General features: G+C 49.5%; 1 protein-coding gene across 1 annotated transcript; it reads right to left on the bottom strand.

The window, feature by feature from the left end:
- Positions 1–17,558: 17,558 nt before the first annotated feature.
- Positions 17,559–18,506, bottom strand: LOC135829089 (uncharacterized protein K02A2.6-like). Its single transcript, XM_065341494.1, has one exon. It carries the CDS (start codon positions 18,504–18,506, stop codon positions 17,559–17,561), a length of 948 nt encoding a protein of 315 aa, XP_065197566.1.
- Positions 18,507–20,359: the final 1,853 nt, after the last annotated feature.

Below are 20,359 nucleotides of genomic sequence, written 5' to 3'. Positions count from 1 at the left end.
TCCTCTTATTTTTCTTGTTTATCGTGCTTCGCTCCTCCCGACCTCACCACTGGCGGGGGAGTACTGTAGCGACCTCACTCCCTGAGTATTACGTCATTCTACATACGCATGCGCAAGAAATAAAATCATTCTCTTTGGTCACAACTTCTTCGTTGTCCGGTTGGCCAAAGTAGCCGTCGTCTAGGGCCCGACGTAAAACCCTAAATGAAGAACAATTGTTTTGTGATCATCACTCTTGATCAGTATATACGATATTTTCCTGGTCATTTTATATGGTTTGCTTCCTGAAACCCATCACAATAAGGGATATATCGGTATAACCGATAATAGTGTGTATAGTGATATTTTAGAATTACAGATGGAACGGACTCGCTCCCTTCTATTACACTGCAAATGTGTTCGAACGTTGCAGTGTAATAGAAGGGAGCGAGTCCGCTCCATCTGTAATTCTGTATGAAAGTGCAGGAGGCCTCACCGCTTCTAATCTAGTGATATTTTAGCTGTATTTTTTGTGATTTAATTTTGATTTTGGCGAGTTCTATCATTATAGCCGGTATATCGTTACACTTTATAAACGATACTCACTGTCCTGGAAAAATTTTCCATCTGTTCGAATAGCATGCATGATGAGCTAGGCAAAAAAGTATAGCAAAGGGCCCTGAGCGAAAGAAATAAACTTTCTCTTTGCATTCCAGGGTAATACGACACCGTCTATCACCTTGATGACCTAGGCAAAAAAGCATAGGGATGTTATACATTTTTCATTTCTCCTACATTCTTCCAAGTTGCTGCACGTTACGATTTTGCATTTAAAAGCCCTATTTGAATATTGTGGCCAGCTGTCTTTGATGATACGGTACGGGACAGGCACGGGATAGCGCCAGGCATGCTGACGGCACAGACACCCAAACATGGAATTAAAGCTGTGTGGACCCTGGCTAGCGCCAGACGTTACTGAAATACCGTCTTTTGGATAGCGTCGGGAATAAATTGAGAATATAGGGTAACTACATAAAACCTGTGCTATTACTCGTTAGCTTTGTACTGCAATCAAGACTGACGTTATGCGCTTTGATTTGCTGCGTAATTACAATGACACCCAGCCTATTTTGATGAAAAGAAAACAAATCTTGCTTCCCCCGAATAATCCAGCTGGTGCACAGCCCGAATAACGATAGCCAGCTAATTGTCGTTGAGTCAGATGACGCGAAGCAGGTGTGTCACAAAGTGCACGATACAGCTACCTGGCTCGAGGCCTGGACCACATACATGTCTCTTATTACTGCTGCTGCCCCACATTGCATTGCTGAACTGTTTGCGTACCCTCAGTTTCTCTCTTCGTTCTAGTGTATAAAATGACTGATGTCTTCACCATAACTCACATAACTCTCTCCCGGACTTGATTGATCGACTGAGATTCTCAGAATCCTTACCTGTCTTCGCTTCGTTGTCAAGTGTGAATCAAGGTGAGCAGACCACTAAATTGGGTCGTCGACTATATTGGTCGACCGTCTGGCGGTTGGATTTGGTTGGGTTGTGAGTGATCAGGACGGGCAACGAACCTCGCAGGGATGTGAACACATATTAATACAAAATGTGGGCTTTGTGCAGCAAAGCCTAGTTAGCCCTGGCACACGCGCAATATTGGCATGTTGCTGTGAATGTGTCTCACGTAACTGTGCCTGCACGATTTGCAAGCTCGCGAAATTTTACGGAAATCCTGTAATAGTGTCTTATCGGAAGACATGATTGTCTTCTTCGAGCTCTTGAACTGTCGGGATGTGAAGGAGCGTTTCTTTGCAGTTGATTTCTTGATGTGTCAAAAAGCAGTTTTAGCTTTTCCGTCAGTTTGTCCAGTTAGTTTCTTGCTCTCTCGGCATTGTCGTCTTGCTAAAGCTTTTGATTCTTGTCACCTGGCCGGCAAACAAACCTGCAGTTTTCCAGTCCCGGTATATACGTATCTTCACACGGAACATTCAACTTTTCCGTCAGTTTGTCCTGTAAGTTTCTTGCTCTCCCGGCATTGTCGGCTAGCTACAGCTTTCGTTTCTTTCACTTGGCTTGCAAACAAACCGGCAATTTTTCCAGTCCCAGTATCTTCACGCAGAACATTTTGCCGAGCAGCATGCCGGCAGATTGTTCTCAGGTTCCGCCCCGTGCCTTGTCGATCCAGACGCATTTTCTGCTCGCAGTAATCCCCAGTCGTGTTGGAGATCGAGCGCGTCGCCCCGTGCAATGCGGCTGGCAGCTGAGGGCAGAAAATGGTGGAGAGAACGTACTCGTACAAGTAATTAGTTGATGTCGCAAGTGGATCGTCTCACCCGGAGTCTCCTAACTACGTTTTCTCGTAGTCGTCAGAAATACCCCTGCATACCAGCGCCTCACCAGCAGGTTGTCTCATGTGCAGAGTGTGGCAGGAAGTGTGGAAGTGTGGCAGAGTGTGGCAGGAAGCCCTGGATTGCACGGAGGTGTTGCACTGGTTGCGGGCGATACCCTGGAGCAGCAGGTCCAGTCGCCCCTCCTGGAACGGGGACAACGACAGGGGGTTGACCACGAAGTAATGCCGGAGGCCATGGACCTTGATAGTTGCCAGCCGGCACTTGGATGACATGCGCTTGTAGATCATACAATGGCACCTGGAGTCCAGCACTCAAGAGAGTTTCCGGAGGAAGCATAGATGCTGCGATCCTCGAATTGCCAACGTGAAACCATATACCAGATCTCTTCAAGACATTGGACTTACGAGCACGTTTGATGTGACGCAAGTAACTCTTTAATTGTTTTCCAGGCTTATGACGCAAAGGAAACCTGCTCGTTATGTTGATAGGACCAACCTTAGGCTCTTCAACAACATTCATAATAATCTAATGGTTTCGCGAGTAAACTTCCGTACCTTCTCCTCAGGTGATATACAAGCAAGAGCAAACAAGAGCATATACAATGAATTATGTACAGCAATGAGGTGATAAAACCGGGTCAAAGTAGAATAGCTAAAAACAACGGTGATAAATGAATGACAAATATACATCATGAATATCCATAATTTATGGTTCTTGCTCTCGTTTGCTCCTTCCGCTATATCACCTTGTTGATGAGGAAGGAGAAAATGTATGGGAGAAGGAACCTAACAACATAAAGAGAAGGCACGGAAGTTTATTCGCAAAAAAACATTAATTTTCATAATGATGTTGAAGAGCCTGACGTTTGTGCTACTACTTAGTATTATAGCATATTTGAATTGCACGAAACTTTTTTGTGGACATAAATTTTGTAAAAAAAATTGCCATTTGTGAATTTCTAGCGTAAAGCAGGCCCACAGGCATGGTCAATACCCACTGAATTTAATCACCTGCGTAATTCTTCTTTCTACTCATATACAAACAAGAATGCATCACGGATAATCTGACTTACATTATTCTTTGGTTCCAACGAATGTCCAGAAGTGAGAAGATATTCTACTACAGAAATATGACCACTACATGCTGCATCATGTAATGGTGTGTTCCCATCCTGGAAGTAGCAGCAAAATAAAAGACAAGACATGTACACACATACCCACAGTCATACACATGTTGATGCACACGCACCCTTGCACGCACACACACACACTCATGCATGCATGCACTCACACACAGACACATCCAAAACACACACACACACACACACACACACACACAGGACTCCTTTGTGGGACCCCTCAGAATTCTCTCCCCTCTCAGGATTCCCTTGTGGGACAAAACAAAGACTGATTATCTACAATGAGCATGCGTATAATAGATGACAGAGAGACAATACGGAGAGAGACAATATGGCGACAAGAACTATACACAACATCTCCTGCTGGTGATAGACCGGAGTGTGGCAGGAAGCCCTGGATTGCACGGAGGTGTTGCACTGGTTGCGGGCGATACCCTGGAGCAGCAGGTCCAGTCGCCCCTCCTGGAACTTGGACAACGACAGGGGGTTGACCACGAAGTAATGCCGGAGGCCATGGACCTTGATAGTTGCCAGCCGGCACTAATTGCAAGTAATTGGTCCAATGTGGAGTGGGCTGTGAGTGTTTCCAAAGGATTTTCGTTTGTCCATGGCACGCAGGGACCTGAAGGTGTATGAATGCCTTGATAGGATCCGGGCACTGCGATCAGCAACCGGCACCAGAGTTGGTGCAGTGTCCGCAGCTGCCACATTTTTGCAAGACAGTGTTGCCATGCCATCACCACGGCTTTCCTACCATTGTGGAGAACCGAGCCGCTTCAAAAGGCATTGCCCGAAGCTATCCCTAGCAGGGAATGGTGCTAAGCAAGAGCACCGGCGCAAGGACCTGTTCTGCCGCTTCTGTGACAAGAAAGGGAATGTCAAGAAGGACTGCGTGCTGAGGCAGTAGTGGCTGGATACACAGGCTAGCTCCTAAGTTGCTAGGGCCTCAGTCTACTCCAAGGACGTGTGCCTCCTGGCATCTGCATCATCATCGTGCCCGAAGCTACCTCGTGTGTTTGTTGAATGTGCAGGTCCTAACGCGAGTGACAGTGAGCGTGCTGCAGCCGTCATAGACACTGGCTCCACCCGCACGTTAGTAACAGAAGCCCTGCTGCATTGCCTTGGTCTCGAGGTGACGCCACTGACGAATAGTGACAGTATTGTAGCGCTGGATGGCAACACCATGCAGACGTGTGGTACAGTGACCCTCACGTTTTCGAGGCATGACGGATCAGTGAGTATGCATGAAGTATGCATTGAATGCTGTGGTTGTGCCTGATCTGTGTGTACATGTAGTGGCCGCCGACGTACTGATTGGCATTGACCTGGCGACTTTGTGTGGCCACCTGTCTGTCGAGCATGCGAACGATCAGCGCGTGTGTGTCGTAATTGGGCCCGGTGCAGCCCATGCAGATAGTAGCCCGCCAGTACTAGTTGCATCGACAGCTGTGGCGCCTCCTGAACGGTCTACACGAGTGCTAGTGTATGAGGATCAGCTGACCGACGGTATGGTCTCTAGTGCTAACAACGAAGTTCTCCAGCCAGCCGCCGATGACTGCACAATGCCTGCAGATTCGACGCGCCCCCCCCCCCTTCAAAGCTGTCTCATCATGTCCAAGTAGAGACTGACGACAATGATGTCATCCTGAAGGTTGACGACGGCGAGAAGCGTTGGAAGGTTAAATGGGTATGGAAGTCTGGTGAAGAACCCAAAGGCCGTGATGGTCCGGGTATCAGCGAGTACCCGCGGAAGAACATTACCGCAGAAGCGGAGACACAATTCTGCTCTGCTGCGGATGAGTGGATTGAAAGAGGCTGGCTGGTGAAGCACACCGCTGACACCCATGGTCGCCCAGCCTGTGTCTTGCTGTTGATTGCTGTGAGTCAGCCGCACAAGACGACTACGCCTGTGCGTCTGGTGTTAGACTATCGCCACTTGAACAAGTTGTCAGTGTCCCACCCTGGAACTAAATCTCATGTGTGCGCCGAGTCAATGCGGCAGTGGAGGCTCAAGGGTGCGAAGCTGACGAGTTTGAGTTACTGGACATTACCAAGGCATACTTGCAAATCCATGTCAGCCCGGAGTTGCTACGGGTCCAAGTTGTAGAGTGGCGTGGTGTTCTCTACGTAATGACGCATATGGCGTTTGGCCTGAGTGTGGCGTCGACGTTCATGAACACCATCATCAAGTACACTACCGGCAGCTTGCCCGAGACAGATAATTATGTCGACGACATCATTGTTTCCAAGAGTCAACGGACTGTGTTGACAGAACATCTTGCTAGCTACAGCCTGCCAACTTAACCAGCAATTGAGATGTCGGCGGCACGTGTTCTCGGGTTGCAGCTCAATGAGTCAGAGGATGGTGGAGTGCGCCTGTCCCGGCGTGATGAATCGCCTGTCGCATTTGCCGATGTCACGACGAAACGTGAGCTATACAAGTGGTGTGGCCAGTTGACGAGCCACGGCCCTGTTGCATCATGGCTTTGTCCTCATTGAAGTTGGCTGAAGCGTTTAGCGTGTCTGGAGAAGCTTGGCTGGGATGATCCGATACCGGCAGATCTCGTACAATGCTGCAGGAGTCTCGCTTGTCGTTTTAAGCCAGCACGATCTTGCTACCGGCATGTGGCATGTAGAAAGCTAATGCCAAGGGTGGTGCGATGCATCTGCTATTGCTGTCGGCCTGGCGTTGGAAGTCGGTGGTGACATCGTCGAGGATGGTTCGTGGCTTCATAAGTCTGACGACAAGCGGCATATTAACAATTCTGAATTGGAAACCGCAGTCGAAGGCAATTCCCTTGCCGCTAAGTGGGGAGATTCCCGTTTCTAGCTGTTGACTGACCCAAAGACAGCAAGTGGTCACCAACTCCAAACGTGTGAAGACCATATCCGGGACACCGCCGGGGCAGCTAAGCTGCAGATTGTGCATGTAAACCGGTTGAAGAGATGCCGTGTGAGGCCTGACCATCTGCTTCCAGCAGTAGGAGAGGATGTCACGGACTCAACCGATTTGCAGCCACTAACGACGGCAGATGATTCTGCCGGCTCTGGGTCGTATGAGCCTGATACTACCGATGTGTTGTATTCGGCAGATGACGACGGTATTTGTGCCGAAACCTATGGTGGACTGGATGTGCCTCCGGCAGCTCCAGTTGACTTGACCGGTGCACCCATCGCGGCACCTGGGGGACGACCTATCCAAAACAGGCAGCCGCCGCGGTATCTCGCTGAGTATCATGTTGGTTGAGTACAATCACGGGGACGTTATTCTTTAATGGCGCGGGAAATGTCACGTCCTGGACGCGACGCTCGCAGTATGACAGGTCCTGTGGTAGCAGGATCTATGTAAGTTAGTGCGCAGCTCTGTGTTTGAGCTGTCACAATCTATACTATCACATGGTTTGGCCAGTGTCTTGTGCCACGTGTTGAGCATGTAGGTTGAGCGGCACGAGCTGTTCCATGTAGGTGTCAGGCTTTTTAGGCGTGATATCCCATGTCGGTGTCATGTCTCTTGGACATGACACATCGTGGGATTCACCGCCGGAATCTGGTCAGGTAGGTTCTCGCGTGGAATGTTCTAGGAATGTTCCCGGAGGTTCTTTCCTTCCTGGAAATGTAGCTTCATGCAAAATCATGTGACTGTGAAGTCCTATTGATTTCCATGATCCCTTTCACGCTTCCTGCAAGACACGAAGGGCCGTGCGCAAAAGAGTGAGAGCTGAGTGCAGAAGAATAGGAGCTGAGTGTAGAAGACCGAGAGGCGTGCGCAAAAGAGAGGGGAACCGTGCGCAAAATGAAGGCGCAAAAGAGAGGCGTGGCAAGCGTGGTACAGCAACGCCGCGGTGACCCGTGAAGGGCCCGCGGGTGAAGTTCCCGGAAAAGGGCGCAGTATACGGCACAACATCCCGCCGGAGTTACGCTGTTCTATCACGTCGGGTGAGCGAGCTCCCCGACGTGATCCATATATCTCACAATTTCTGCGGAGACGTAGGTGAGCGGGCTCCCTACGTCCCGATCCGGCCTTTTGCTCCGTTTGTGCTTCTTCTTCATTGTCGTTCTCCGTTATTTGAACTTTTGATCTTGTGCTATTTCCTACCATGCCTGAGCTGTCAAACCTGTATTACATGCCGCCTTCGAAGAAACAATCACGCAATGCTTTGCACGAACCTCTCTCTCTCTCTCTCTCTCTCTCTCTCTCTCTCTCTCTCTCTCTCTCTTCGTTCTAGTGTATAAAATGAACGATGTCTTCACCATAACTCACATAACTCTCTCCCGGACTTGATTGATCGACTGAGATTCTCAGAATCCTTACCTGTCTTCGCTTCGTTGTCAAGTGTGAATCAAGGTGAGCAGAGCACTAAGGTGGGTCGTCGACTATATTGGTCGACCGTCTGGCGGTTGGATTTTGTTGGGTTGTGAGTGATCAGGACGGGCAACGAAATATTAATACAAAATGTGGGCTTTGTGCAGCAAAGCCTAGTTAGCCCTGGCACACGCGCAATATTGGCATGTTGCTGTGAATGTGTGTCAGGTGACTGTCCCTGCACGATTTGCAAGCTCGCGAAATTTTAAGGAAATCCTGTAATGGTGTCATATCGGAAGACGTGTCTTCTTCAAGCTATTGAACTGTCGGGATGTGAAGGAGCGTTTCTTTGCAGTTGATTTCTTGATGTGCCAAAATGCAGTTTTAGCTTTTCCGTCAGTTTGTCCAGTTAGTTTCTTTCTCTCTTGGCATTGTCGTCTTGCTAAAGCTTTTGATTCTTGTCACCTGGCCGGCAAACAAACCTGCAGTTTTCCAGTCCCGGTATATACGTATCTTCACACGGAACATTCAACTTTTCCGTCAGTTTGTCCTGTAAGTTTCTTGCTCTCCCGGCATTGTCGGCTAGCTACAGCTTTCGTTTCTTTCACTTGGCTTGCAAACAAACCGGCAATTTTTCCAGTCCCAGTATCTTCACGCAGAACATTTTGCCGAGCAGCATTCCGGCAGATTGTTCTCAGGTTCTGCCCCGTGCCTTGCCGATCCAGACGCATTTTCTGCTCGCAGTAATCCCCAGTCGTGTTGGAAATCGAGCGCGTCGCCCCGCGCAATGCGGCTGGCAGCTGAGGGCAGAAAATGGTGGAGAGAACGTACTCGTACAAGTAATTAGTTGATGTCGCAAGTGGATCGTCTCACCCGGAGTCTCCTAACTACGTTTTCTCGTAGTCGTCAGAAATACCCCTGCAACCAGCGCCTCACCAGCAGGTTGTCTCATGTGCAGAGTGTGGCAGGAAGTGTGGCAGTGTGGCAGAGTGTGGCAGGAAGCCCTGGATTGTGAGGAGGTGTTGCACTGGTTGCGGGCGATACCCTGGAGCAGCAGGTCCAGTCGCCCCTCCCGGAACGGGGACAACGACAGGGGGTTGACCACGAAGTAATGCCGGAGGCCATGGACCTTGATAGTTGCCAGCCGGCACTTGGATGACATGCGCTTGTAGATCATACAATGGCACCTGGAGTCCAGAACTCAAGAGAGTTTCCGGAGGAAGCATAGATGCTGCGATCCTCGAATTGCCAACGTGAAACCATATACCAGATCTCTTCAAGACATTGGACTTACGAGCACATTTGATGTGACGCAAGTAACTCATTAAATGTTTTTCAGGCTTATGAAGCAAAGGAAACCTGCTCGTTATGTTGATAGGACAAACCTTAGGCTCTTCAACAACATTCATAACAATCTAATGGTTTCGCGAGTAAACTTCCGTACCTTCTCCTCAGGTGATATACAAGCAAGAGCAAACAAGAGCATATACAATGAATTATGTACAGCAATGAGGTGATAAAACCGGCTCAAAGTAGAATAGCTAAAAACAACGGTGATAAATGCATGACAAATATACATCATGAATATCCATAATTCATTGTTCTTGCTCTCGTTTGCTCGTGCCGCTATATCACCTTGTTGATGAGGAAGGAGACAATGTACGGGAGAAGGAACCTAACAACATACAGAGAAGGCACGGAAGTTTACTCGCAAAAAACATTAATTTTCATAATGATGTTGAAGAGCCTGAAGTTTGTGCTAATACTTAGTATTATAGCATATGGCCCAGAATCTGCGAAAACCAGGCTTAGGGTGAAAATCATTTTTTTGAGAAAAATCATGTTTTGTAAAAAGGTTGTGTAGCGTGGACGATCGAGTGCAGTGAAGTGGAACCAAAGAGAATCTCGCTTGTTTGAAGAAGTAGCAGTCATGGCAGGAAGGGTTTCAGCAGTCAGGGAAGTCAAAGGGCTTCAAGTAGAGTATTCTCTGCTACTCCTCTACTGGCTCTAGTCACAACGAAGAGTTTTTGAGCTGATCGAACGGATTCCATTTCCTACACTCAGGATGGCGAAATTTCTGCGCTAGCTGCTGCTTGCGGAATATGGTGAAGAAATCGTCTCCAGTTAGAGTCGTGATGGCGATAGCGAGGAGAACCTGGACGACATCGATCCAGCCAATCGAAGTACAGAGATACTAGCTGTTTCTGGGCCTCACGCAAAGGGGACGCGCGCAGCGGAGCTCATACGTTTGCAGCAAATCCACGAGGAAAATGGCTTGAAGCGCAATGTGAAAACGGTTTTGAATTGAAGTCCTTGGCGATGAAGTGCTACTGAATGCCAGGCGAATGAGCGAGCAAATCGAGAGGCCCCCACTCGAGACTTTCCTCGCTGGACAGCTAACTGCAAGGGATTCACGGTACGGCGTGCTGATATTTCACTTGCTGGTCAGCACCAAGCAGATACTGCAGCACGCCAGCACACTATGCGCTTACTATGAACAGTGGAACAGTTTGAAAGGCTGTGTTCCTGCTTGTTTCTGAACAGTTGCACTAGATTCGCCCTTCAAAAGGTGCCATCTCAACTGGAGTCGGGTTTCCTTGTGGTGTGTAGCGCCAGAGCATGGCCGCACATGTATTCAGCCCCAGAATGTGCTGAGTGAGGAGCAAACAAAATATTTCATGCAGAACTGTGCATGGCCACTACAGCCTGCAGCACCAAGGGGCCACAACAAGCCTGCCCCCACATTCCTACCTTGTCATGTCACCTAAACAAAAATCATCCATGTCTCTTCCTTCAGTCTGGTGGATCTCTCTTCATTTCTTTCCTGTGATAACAATTTTGTGTGTTTTTTGGATTTTTTAACACAATACCCTGGTGTGTTTGAGATGCTTTTAATACCACTATGAGTCGACCCACACCTGTAATATTTTGTTTCCTGACCCCCCATGCCCAGTAGAAGCTGAAAATGGGAAAAAGTCATTTTGTGAAATTTCACCCTAAGCCTGGTTTTCGCAGATTCTGGGCCATATTTGAATCGCACGAAACTTTTTTGTGGACATAAATTTTGTAAAAAAATTGCCATTTGTGAATTTCTAGCGTAAAGCAGACCCACAGGCATGGTCAATACCCACTGAATTTATTCACCTGCGTAATTCTTCTTTCTACTCATATAAAAATAAGAATGCATCACGGATAATCTGACTTACATTATTCTTTGGTTCCAACGAATGTCCAGAAGTGAGAAGATATTCTACTACAGAAATATGACCACTACATGCTGCATAATGTAATGGTGTGTCACCATCCTGGAAGTAGCAGCAAAATTAAAGACAAGACATGTACACACATACCCACAGTCATACACATGTTGATGCACACGCACACATGCACGCAAGCACACACACACACTCATGCATGCATGCACTCACACACAGACACATCCAAAACACACACACACACACACACACACACACAGGACTCCTTTGTGGGACCCCTCAGAATTCTCTCCCCTCTCAGGATTCCCTTGTGGGACAAAACAAAGACTGATTATCTACAACGAGCATGCGTATAATAGATGACAGAGAGACACTACCGGAGAGAGACAATACGGCGACAAGAACTATACACAACATCTCCTGCTGGTGATAGACCGGAGTGTGGCAGGAAGCCCTGGATTGCACGGAGGTGTTGCACTGATTGCGGGCGATACCCTGGAGCAGCAGGTCCAGTCGCCCCTCCTGGAACTTGGACAACGACAGGGGGTTGACCACGAAGTAATGCCGGAGGCCATGGACCTTGATAGTTGCCAGCCGGCACTAATTGCAAGTAATTGGTCCAATGTGGAGTGGGCTGTGAGTGTTTCCAAAGGATTTTCGTTTGTCCATGGCACGTAGGGACCTGAAGGTGTATGAATGCCTTGATAGGATCCGGGCACTGCGATCAGCAACCGGCACCAGAGTTGGTGCAGTGTCCGCAGCTGCCACATTTTTGCAAGACAGTGTTGCCATGCCATCACCACGGCTTTGCTACCATTGTGGAGAACCGAGCCGCTTCAAAAGGCATTGCCCGAAGCTATCCCTAGCAGGGAATGGTGCTAAGCAAGAGCACCGGCGCAAGGACCTGTTCTGCCGCTTCTGTGACAAGAAAGGGCATGTCAAGAAGGACTGCGTGCTGAGGCAGTAGTGGCTGGATACACAGGCTAGCTCCTAAGTTGCTGGGGCCTCAGTCTACTCCAAGGACGTGTGCCTCCTAGCATCTGCATCATCATCGTGCCCGAAGCTACCTCGTGTGTTTGTTGAATGTGCAGGTCCTAGCGCGAGTGACACTGAGCGTGCTGCAGCCGTCATAGACACTGGCTCCACCCGCACGTTAGTAACAGAAGCCCTGCTGCATTGCCTTGGTCTCGATGTGACGCCACTGACGAATAGTGACAGTGTTGTAGCGCTGGATGGCAACACCATGCAGACGTGTGGTACAGTGACCCTCACGTTTTCGAGGCATGACGGATCAGTGAGTATGCATGAAGTATGCATTGAATGCTGTGGTTGTGCCTGATCTGTGTGTACATGTAGTGGTCGCCGACGTACTGATTGGCATTGACCTGGTGACTTTGTGTGGCCACCTGTCTGTCGAGTATGCGAACGATCAGCGCGTGTGTGTCGTAATTGGGCCCGGTGCAGCCCATGCAGATAGTAGCCCGCCAGTACTAGTTGCATCAACGGCTGTAGCGCCTCCTGAACGGTCTACACGAGTGCTAGTGTATGAGGATCAGCTGACCGACGGTATGGTCTCTAGTGCTAACAACGAAGTTCTCCAGCCAGCCGCCGATGACTGCACAATGCCTGCAGACTCGACGCCCCCCCCCCCCCCCCCTTCAAAGCTGTCTCATCATGTCCAAGGAGAGACTGACGACAATGATGTCATCCTGAAGGTTGACGACGGCGAGAAGCGTTGGAAGGTTAAATGGGTATGGAAGTCTGGTGAAGAACCCAAAGGCCGTGATGGTCCGGGAATCAGCGAGTACCCGCAGAAGAACATTACCGCAGAAGAGGAGACACAATTCTGCTCAGCTGCGGATGAGTGGATTGAAAGAGGCTGGCTGGTGAAGCACACCGCTGACACCCATGGTCGCCCAGCCTGTGTCTTGCTGTTGATTGCTGTGAGTCAGCCGCACAAGACGACTACGCCTGTGCGTCCGGTGTTAGACTATCGCCACTTGAACAAGTTGTCAGTGTCCCACCCTGGAACTAAATATCATGTGTGCGCCGAGTCAATGCGCCAGTGGAGGCTCAAGGGTGCGAAGCTGACGAGTTTGAGTTACTGGACATTACCAAGGCGTACTTGCAAATCCATGTCAGCCCGGAGTTGCTACGGGTCCAAGTTGTAGAGTGGCGTGGTGTTCTCTACGTAATGACGCATATGGCGTTTGGCCTGAGTGTGGCGTCGACGTTCATGAACACCATCATCAAGTACACTACCGGCAGCTTGCCCGAGACAGATAATTATGTCGACGACATCATTGTTTCCAAGAGTCAACGGACTGTGTTGACAGAACATCTTGCTAGCTACAGCCTGCCAACTTAACCAGCAATGGAGATGTCGGCGGCTGGTGTTCTCGGGTTGCAGCTCAATGAGTCAGAGGATGGTGGAGTGCGCCTTTCCCGGCGTGATGAATCGCCTGTCGCATTTGCCGATGTCACAACGAAACGTGAGCTATACAAGTGGTGTGGCCAGTTGACGAGCCACGGCCCTGTTGCATCATGGCTTTGTCCTCATTGAAGTTGGCTGAAGCGTTTAGCATGTCTGGAGAAGCTTGGCTGGGATGATCCGATACCGGCAGATCTCGTACAATGCTGCAGGAGTCTCGCTTGTCGTTTAAGCCAGCACGATCCTGCTACCGGCATGTGGCATGTAGAAAGCTAATGCCAAGGGTGGTGCGATGCATCTGATATTGCTGTCGGCCTGGCGTTGGAAGTCGGTGGTGACATCGTCGAGGATGGTTCGTGGCTTCATAAGTCTGACGACAAGCGGCATATTAACATTTCTGAATTGGAAGCCGCAGTCGAAGGCATTTCCCTTGCCGCTAAGTGGGGAGATTCCCGTTTCTAGCTGTTGACTGACCCAAAGACAGTGGCAACTGGGCTGACGCAAGTGGTCACCAACTCCAAACGTGTGAAGACCATATCCGGGACACCGCCGGGGCAGCTAAGCTGCAGATTGTGCATGTAAACCGGTTGAAGAGATGCCGTGTGAGGCCTGACCATCTGCTTCCAGCAGTAGGAGAGGATGTCACGGACTCAACCGAGTTGCAGCCACTAACGACGGCAGATGATTCTGCCGGCTCTGGGTCGTAGGAGCCTGATACTACCGATGTGTTGTATTCGGCCGATGACGACGGTATTTGTGCCGAAACCTATGGTGGACTGGATGTGCCTCCGGCAGCTCCAGTTGACTTGCCCGGTGCACCCATCGCGGCACCTGGGGGACGACCTATCCAAAACAGGCAGCCGCCGTGGTATCTCGCTGAGTATCATGTTGGTTGAGTACAATCACGGGGACGTGATTCTTTAATGGCGCGGGAAATGTCACGTCCTGGACGCGACGCTCGCAGTATGACAGGTCCTGTGTTAGCAGGATCTATGTAAGTTAGAGCGCAGCTCTGTGTTTGAGCTGTCACAATCTATACTATCACATGGTTTGGCCAGTGTCTTGTGCCACGTGTTGAGCATGTAGGTTGAGCGGCACGAGCTGTTCCATGTAGGTGTCAGGCTTTTTAGGCGTGATATCCCATGTCGGTGTCATGTCTCTTGGACATGACACATCGTGGGATTCACCGCCGGAATCTGGTCAGGTAGGTTCTCGCGTGGAATGTTCTAGGAATGTTCCCGGAGGTTCTGTACTTCCTGGAAATGTTGCTTCATGCAAAATCATGTGACTGTGAAGTCCTATTGATTTCCATGATCCCTTTCGCGCTTCGTGCAAGACACGAAGGGCCGTGCGCAAAAGAGTGAGAGCTGAGTGCAGAAGAATAGGAGCTGAGTGTAGAAGAACGAGAGGCGTGCGCAAAAGATAGGGGAACCGTGCGCAAAATGAAGGCACAAAAGGGAGGCGTGGCAAGCGTGGTACAGCAACGCCGCGGTGACCTGCGAAGGGCCCGCCAGTGAAGTTCCCGGAAAAGGGCGCAGTATTTGGCACAACATCCCGCCGGAGTTACGCTGTTCTATCACGTCGGGTGAGCGGGCTCCCCGACGTGATCCATATATCTCACAATTTCTGCGGAGACGTAGGTGAGCGGGCTCCCTACGTCCCGATCCGGCCTTTTGCTCCGTTTGTGCTTCTTCTTCATTGTCGTTTTCCGTTATTTGAACTTTTGATCTTGTGCTATTTCCTACCATGCCTGAGCTGTCAAACCTGTATTACATGCCGCCTTCGAAGAAACAATCACACAATGCTTTGCACGAACCTCTCTCTCTCTCTCTCTTCGTTCTAGTGTATAAAATGAACGATGTCTTCACCATAACTCACATAACTCTCTCCCGGACTTGATTGATCGACTGAGATTCTCAGAATCCTTACCTGTCTTCGCTTCGTTGTCAAGTGTGAATCAAGGTGAGCAGAGCACTAAGTTGGGTCGTCGACTATATTGGTCGACCGTCTGGCGGTTGGATTTGGTTGGGTTGTGAGTGATCAGGACGGGCAACGAACCTCGCAGGGATGTGAACACATATTAATACGAAATGTGGGCTTTGTGCAGCAAAGCCTAGTTAGCCCTGGCACACGCGCAATATTGGTATGTTGCTGTGAATGTGTGTCAGGTGACTGTCCCTGCACGATTTGCAAGCTCGCGAAATTTTACGGAAATCCTGTAATGGTGTCATATCGGAAGACGTGTCTTCTTCAAGCTCTTGAACTGTCGGGATGTGAAGGAGCGTTTCTTTGCAGTTGATTTCTTGATGTGTCAAAATGCAGTTTTAGCTTTTCCGTCAGTTTGTCCAGTTAGTTTCTTTCTCTCTTGGCATTGTCGACTTGCTAAAGCTTTTGATTCTTGTCACCTGGCCGGCAAACAAACCTGCAGTTTTCCAGTCCCGGTATATACGTATCTTCACACGGAACATTCAACTTTTCCGTCAGTTTGTCCTGTAAGTTTCTTGCTCTCCCGGCGTTGTCGGCTAGCTACAGCTTTCATTTCTTTCACTTGGCTTGCAAACAAACCGGCAATTTTTCCAGTCCCAGTATCTTCACGCAGAACATTTTGCCGAGCAGCATGCCGGCAGATTGTTCTCAGGTTCCGCCCCGTGCCTTGCCGATCCAGACGCATTTTCTGCTCGCAGTAATCCCCAGTCGTGTTGGAGATCGAGCGCGTCGCCCCGCGCAATGCGGCTGGCAGCTGAGGGCAGAAAATGGTGGAGAGAACGTACTCGTACAAGTAATTAGTTGATGTCGCAAGTGGATCGTCTCACCCGGAGTCTTCTACCTACGTTTTCTCGTATTCGTCAGAAATACCCCTGCATACCAGCGCCTCACCAGCAGGTTGTCTCATGTGCAATCGTCGTGAGAATCAATCGACGATTCGTCTTTCCTCATCTAGTCGCCAAGCCCAAGAAGCGTCATCAGGATAGACCCTTTGTACAATAAGCGAGGGGTGTCGAGACGGGGGATGCTACGCACGCTCTGCGCACTTGGAATGCAAGCAGCATGCATGGTTTGCTTCAGGACGTGATCAAGTCTGCTGTGTTTTCACGGTCCCGACGCGATGTTCATGTACTGAGTCTGTATGTACTTACCAGCCTTTTTCATTTGAAGTTTTTTTTAGTTCTGGAGGAAGAGGTTTCGAAATGCTTTCCAAGGACCACTGTTGGGTTCTTGTTTGCAGCAACCGTCATCCCTAGTCTAAGAACCCCACGTGTCTTTCCGTGCAATCCCTGGTGATGCTGGCATTTCACACTAAGACAATATGAAATTACAGGTCCTCCCTCGTTAGTAGATAATCTCCGGGCCATCGAAAAAGTAATCTTATAACGAGACATATCTTGTAGCAGGACTTGCAGCTAAAGATGAAATGGGCACTTACCAGGGCTACTCTCGATACAACATAAATTATTGATGCTTCAACTCGTTATAAGATAATTGAAAATCTTTCTTTGAAATAAGAGAGTGTCCGAGCAAATCCATTCATGTGTACGGCCGCATAACAAGAGTCAAATGAAATAGGTCAACACAATAAGAGCTGGCTTGAGCGTATGTAATGCAGCTCGCACGTACATCATGAAACGACTCGTAAACATCCACTACTGATCAATCAGGAGTCCATGGTGAGACACTTAGGGACCCGGACCACTCTTCCAGACCGCGTTGTCTGGATGTCAGTGCGGGCGCGTTGGGACTGTGGCGACTGTTGCACCAACACTTGGATGTTGTGCGTTGCACCAACACCGGGATCTTGGATGGTGTGGTCTTGTTGACAGGCTTTAACGGTCCAGGTAGCTTCGGGCTCGGTGGTGAGGATAATGCCCGGTCTGGTCCGTCAACTGCAGTTGTCGATGCGGGTCGGATACACTGTCGATTCCGCTGCAGGACACTTCCATTGCAGGAGACTTCATAAATGCGGCTCGACGTCTTGTCGGTGATTACTGCAGGCTGCCATTCTCTCAACTTGCCGTCGATCGGTTGAATAAAAACATTTGCGCCAGAAATGAGTGGCGGAAGGTCTTTCCTTCGGTGGTCGAGGTGCTCAGCTAGCTGCCTTCTGTCTTTTGGTCTCCTTCTTCTGAATGTCGGCTTACGTATCTGCAGCGGGCTTGAGGTGATCATTCAGGGCTGGCAACACAGTTCTGGTTCGGCGACCAAATAGCCGTTGCACGGGACTGGTCCTGAGACTTTCAGTGGGTGTGTTGCGGACATTCAATAACCCGAGGTATGGGTTGGACTTCTCTTCGTTGCACTTATTCATGAACTTCAATACCTCCTTGACGGCGGCCTCAGCAACACCATTAGATTTGCTGTTGCCTGGGCTGCTGCGCTCGTGTGAGAATTCCCACTTCGCAGCGAAGGCGCTAAATTCCCGGCATGAAAACTGGGAATCATTGTTGGAGACGACTACATCAGGGATGCCATGCCTCGCGAAGTGATACTTGATCTTGCTGATGCAAGTGCTGGCCAGGGTATCAGGAAGGAAATCAACTTCGTAGAAGTTGCTCAGGTAGTCAACTGTAACTAAGTAGTTTCTTGACTTGATGGTGAAGATGTCGATTCCTACTTTCTGCCACGGGCGATCTGGCACTGGGTGTAGGAAGAGTGTCTCAGGCTGCTTCTTGCTGGTATGACGAGCACAGGTTTCGCAGTTTTCGACGAACAGACTAATCTCACTCGACATTCCAGGCCAATAAACGAGGTCACGGTCTCTCCATATGCAGGAGTTGACTGCCATGTGACCGGCGTTTGCTTTGATTTTCACGGCATTTCGCATAGAGAGTGGAATGCCGATGCGCTCGCCACGGAGCAGAAGCCCGTCTTGTGCTGTGATTTCATCTCGGTAGCTGAAGTAAGGCCGTATTTCTGGTAGTACTAGATGGGGAGTGTCTGGCCACCCTGACATGACCTGGTGCATTAGCTTGGTGAGACTCGGGTCTTGCTGTGTAGCGAGGCGAATCTCATTGAGCTGACGCTCACTCACAGGGCAATGGTGAATGTTGAAGATTGTTGACAGACACCTGCTCGTCCTCGTCATCGGGAAGTGGAGCTCTGGACAGTGTGTCAGTAATGTGCAGTTTTCTGCCTGGTTGGTAGGCAGGGGCGTAGCCAGGATTATGGCTGAGGGGGGTGCTCACTGGAAGTGCTGGCCTGCGCCCGAAGGGCGCGAAAAATGGGGGGGTCGGGGGGCCCTCCCCCGGAAAAATTTTCGATATCGAGTGCCAAATCCTTCATTTTTGCATCTATTTCATTATTTTCCATTCCACCAATGATTCAATAAAAAGTCAGATAATCGTATGAAACGCACAGTACTTTGCTACAGAAGTTGGATGGTAAGAGATTGCACCCTTCGCAATGTCCTCCATGAAGGTACCGATGTCATTTCGGACGACTGCTACTGGTACAGCCAAGGGCGACAACTGCGGCTCTTCCGAGTCTTCGACTTCGACAATTTCGCAATTAGATTCGTCAGATTCGGAAATGGCACTGGCACTGCTGCTACTGGTATCTGGTCTCTTCGACTTCCCTCGACTGAAATACATGTACTTCAAGATCGACATTTTCATAAGAATCCATTCGACTTGCGGATCACAAAACGACGTTGACACTTCTCTTTCACTTCTACCAAGTCTAGCTACACAAAGTGCGAGTCTATAATACCGGTAGTTGTACAATGCGCAGTGCATCCGAAAACGACCAAACTCACATTCAAAGGCAAAGATCTACACACAACTATACTACCACGGTAGTACTAGTTCAAATTACAGTACCGGTAGTACACTACATTGTACTAAAAATTAATAATTTAGCACTACTGCGCCTAGCGCCTAGCGCCTGTCACCGGCGAGAACATGACCATGATGACTGCATGTGCAGCCATGCATGCAGTCTCAAGTGCAACCTGCATGCGCTACTAGTGATACAGTTGGCCGGGCCCCGTCGTGCAGCGCAGCGTCGTGTGGCGTCGATCTTGTCGACGTCGAGTCTCGATCGCGGGCGGGCGTAGATCCACAGCAGTACGAAAATGGTACCTGAAATTTTTGAGGGGGGTGCTTGGGCACCCAAAGCACCCCCCCCCCTGGCTACGCCACTGGTAGGAGAGCTTTATGTCGTATGGCTGGACGCGCAATAGCATGGACTGCAGCCGCTTCGGCGCTTTGCTTAGCAACTTCTGTGAGATGGATACTAACGGCTTATGGTCAGTGATGACATCAACGGTATGCGCACAATACGTGTAGTGGTGAAACTTCTCCAAACCGAGCATGATGGCTAGCATTCCTTTTTCTATCTGTGCATAATTGCGCTCGGCAAGCTTCAATGAACGACCGGCGAAAGCAATGGGGCAATCATCTTGCATGAGGACTGAGCCCAGGCCATTTTCGCTGGCGTCGTTCTACAATATGATCTTCTTGTTGGAATCGAAGAATGCCAAACCTGGTGTGGTGGACAACATCTACTGGATTGTCTTGAACGCGCATTGCTGCGTGTCAGACGACACGAATGACACGTCCTTCTGCAGCAGGTTCTGGAGTGGCTGCATGACATCGGTGAAGTTCGGAATGAAACAAGAGAGGTAGTTCACCTTGCCGATGAACTTTCGTAGTTCAGTGAAGTTGGTTGCAGCTGCCAAGTCGTTGATGACCTTGACTTTCTCAGTGTCGACTTCCAAACCATCCTTGGTGATGCGGTGTCTCAGGAAGCTGAATCTGGATATACCGGTTTCACTTGCTACTGTTGAGGCGGATTCCGATGCTATCACATAGCTGCAGGAACTTGGCTAAGTTGCCGTCGTGCTCAGCCTGATCTCGACCATGTATTACAATGTCGTCCGCGATAACGATGATGCCCTGGAGGTCTCCAAGCACACCTTGCAAATGTTTTTGAATTATC

Source organism: Sycon ciliatum, chromosome 13, assembly GCF_964019385.1.
Source record: "Sycon ciliatum chromosome 13, ocSycCili1.1, whole genome shotgun sequence".
Lineage (NCBI taxonomy): Eukaryota > Metazoa > Porifera > Calcarea > Leucosolenida > Sycettidae > Sycon > Sycon ciliatum.
This window is presented reverse-complemented; position numbering and strand designations above follow the sequence as displayed.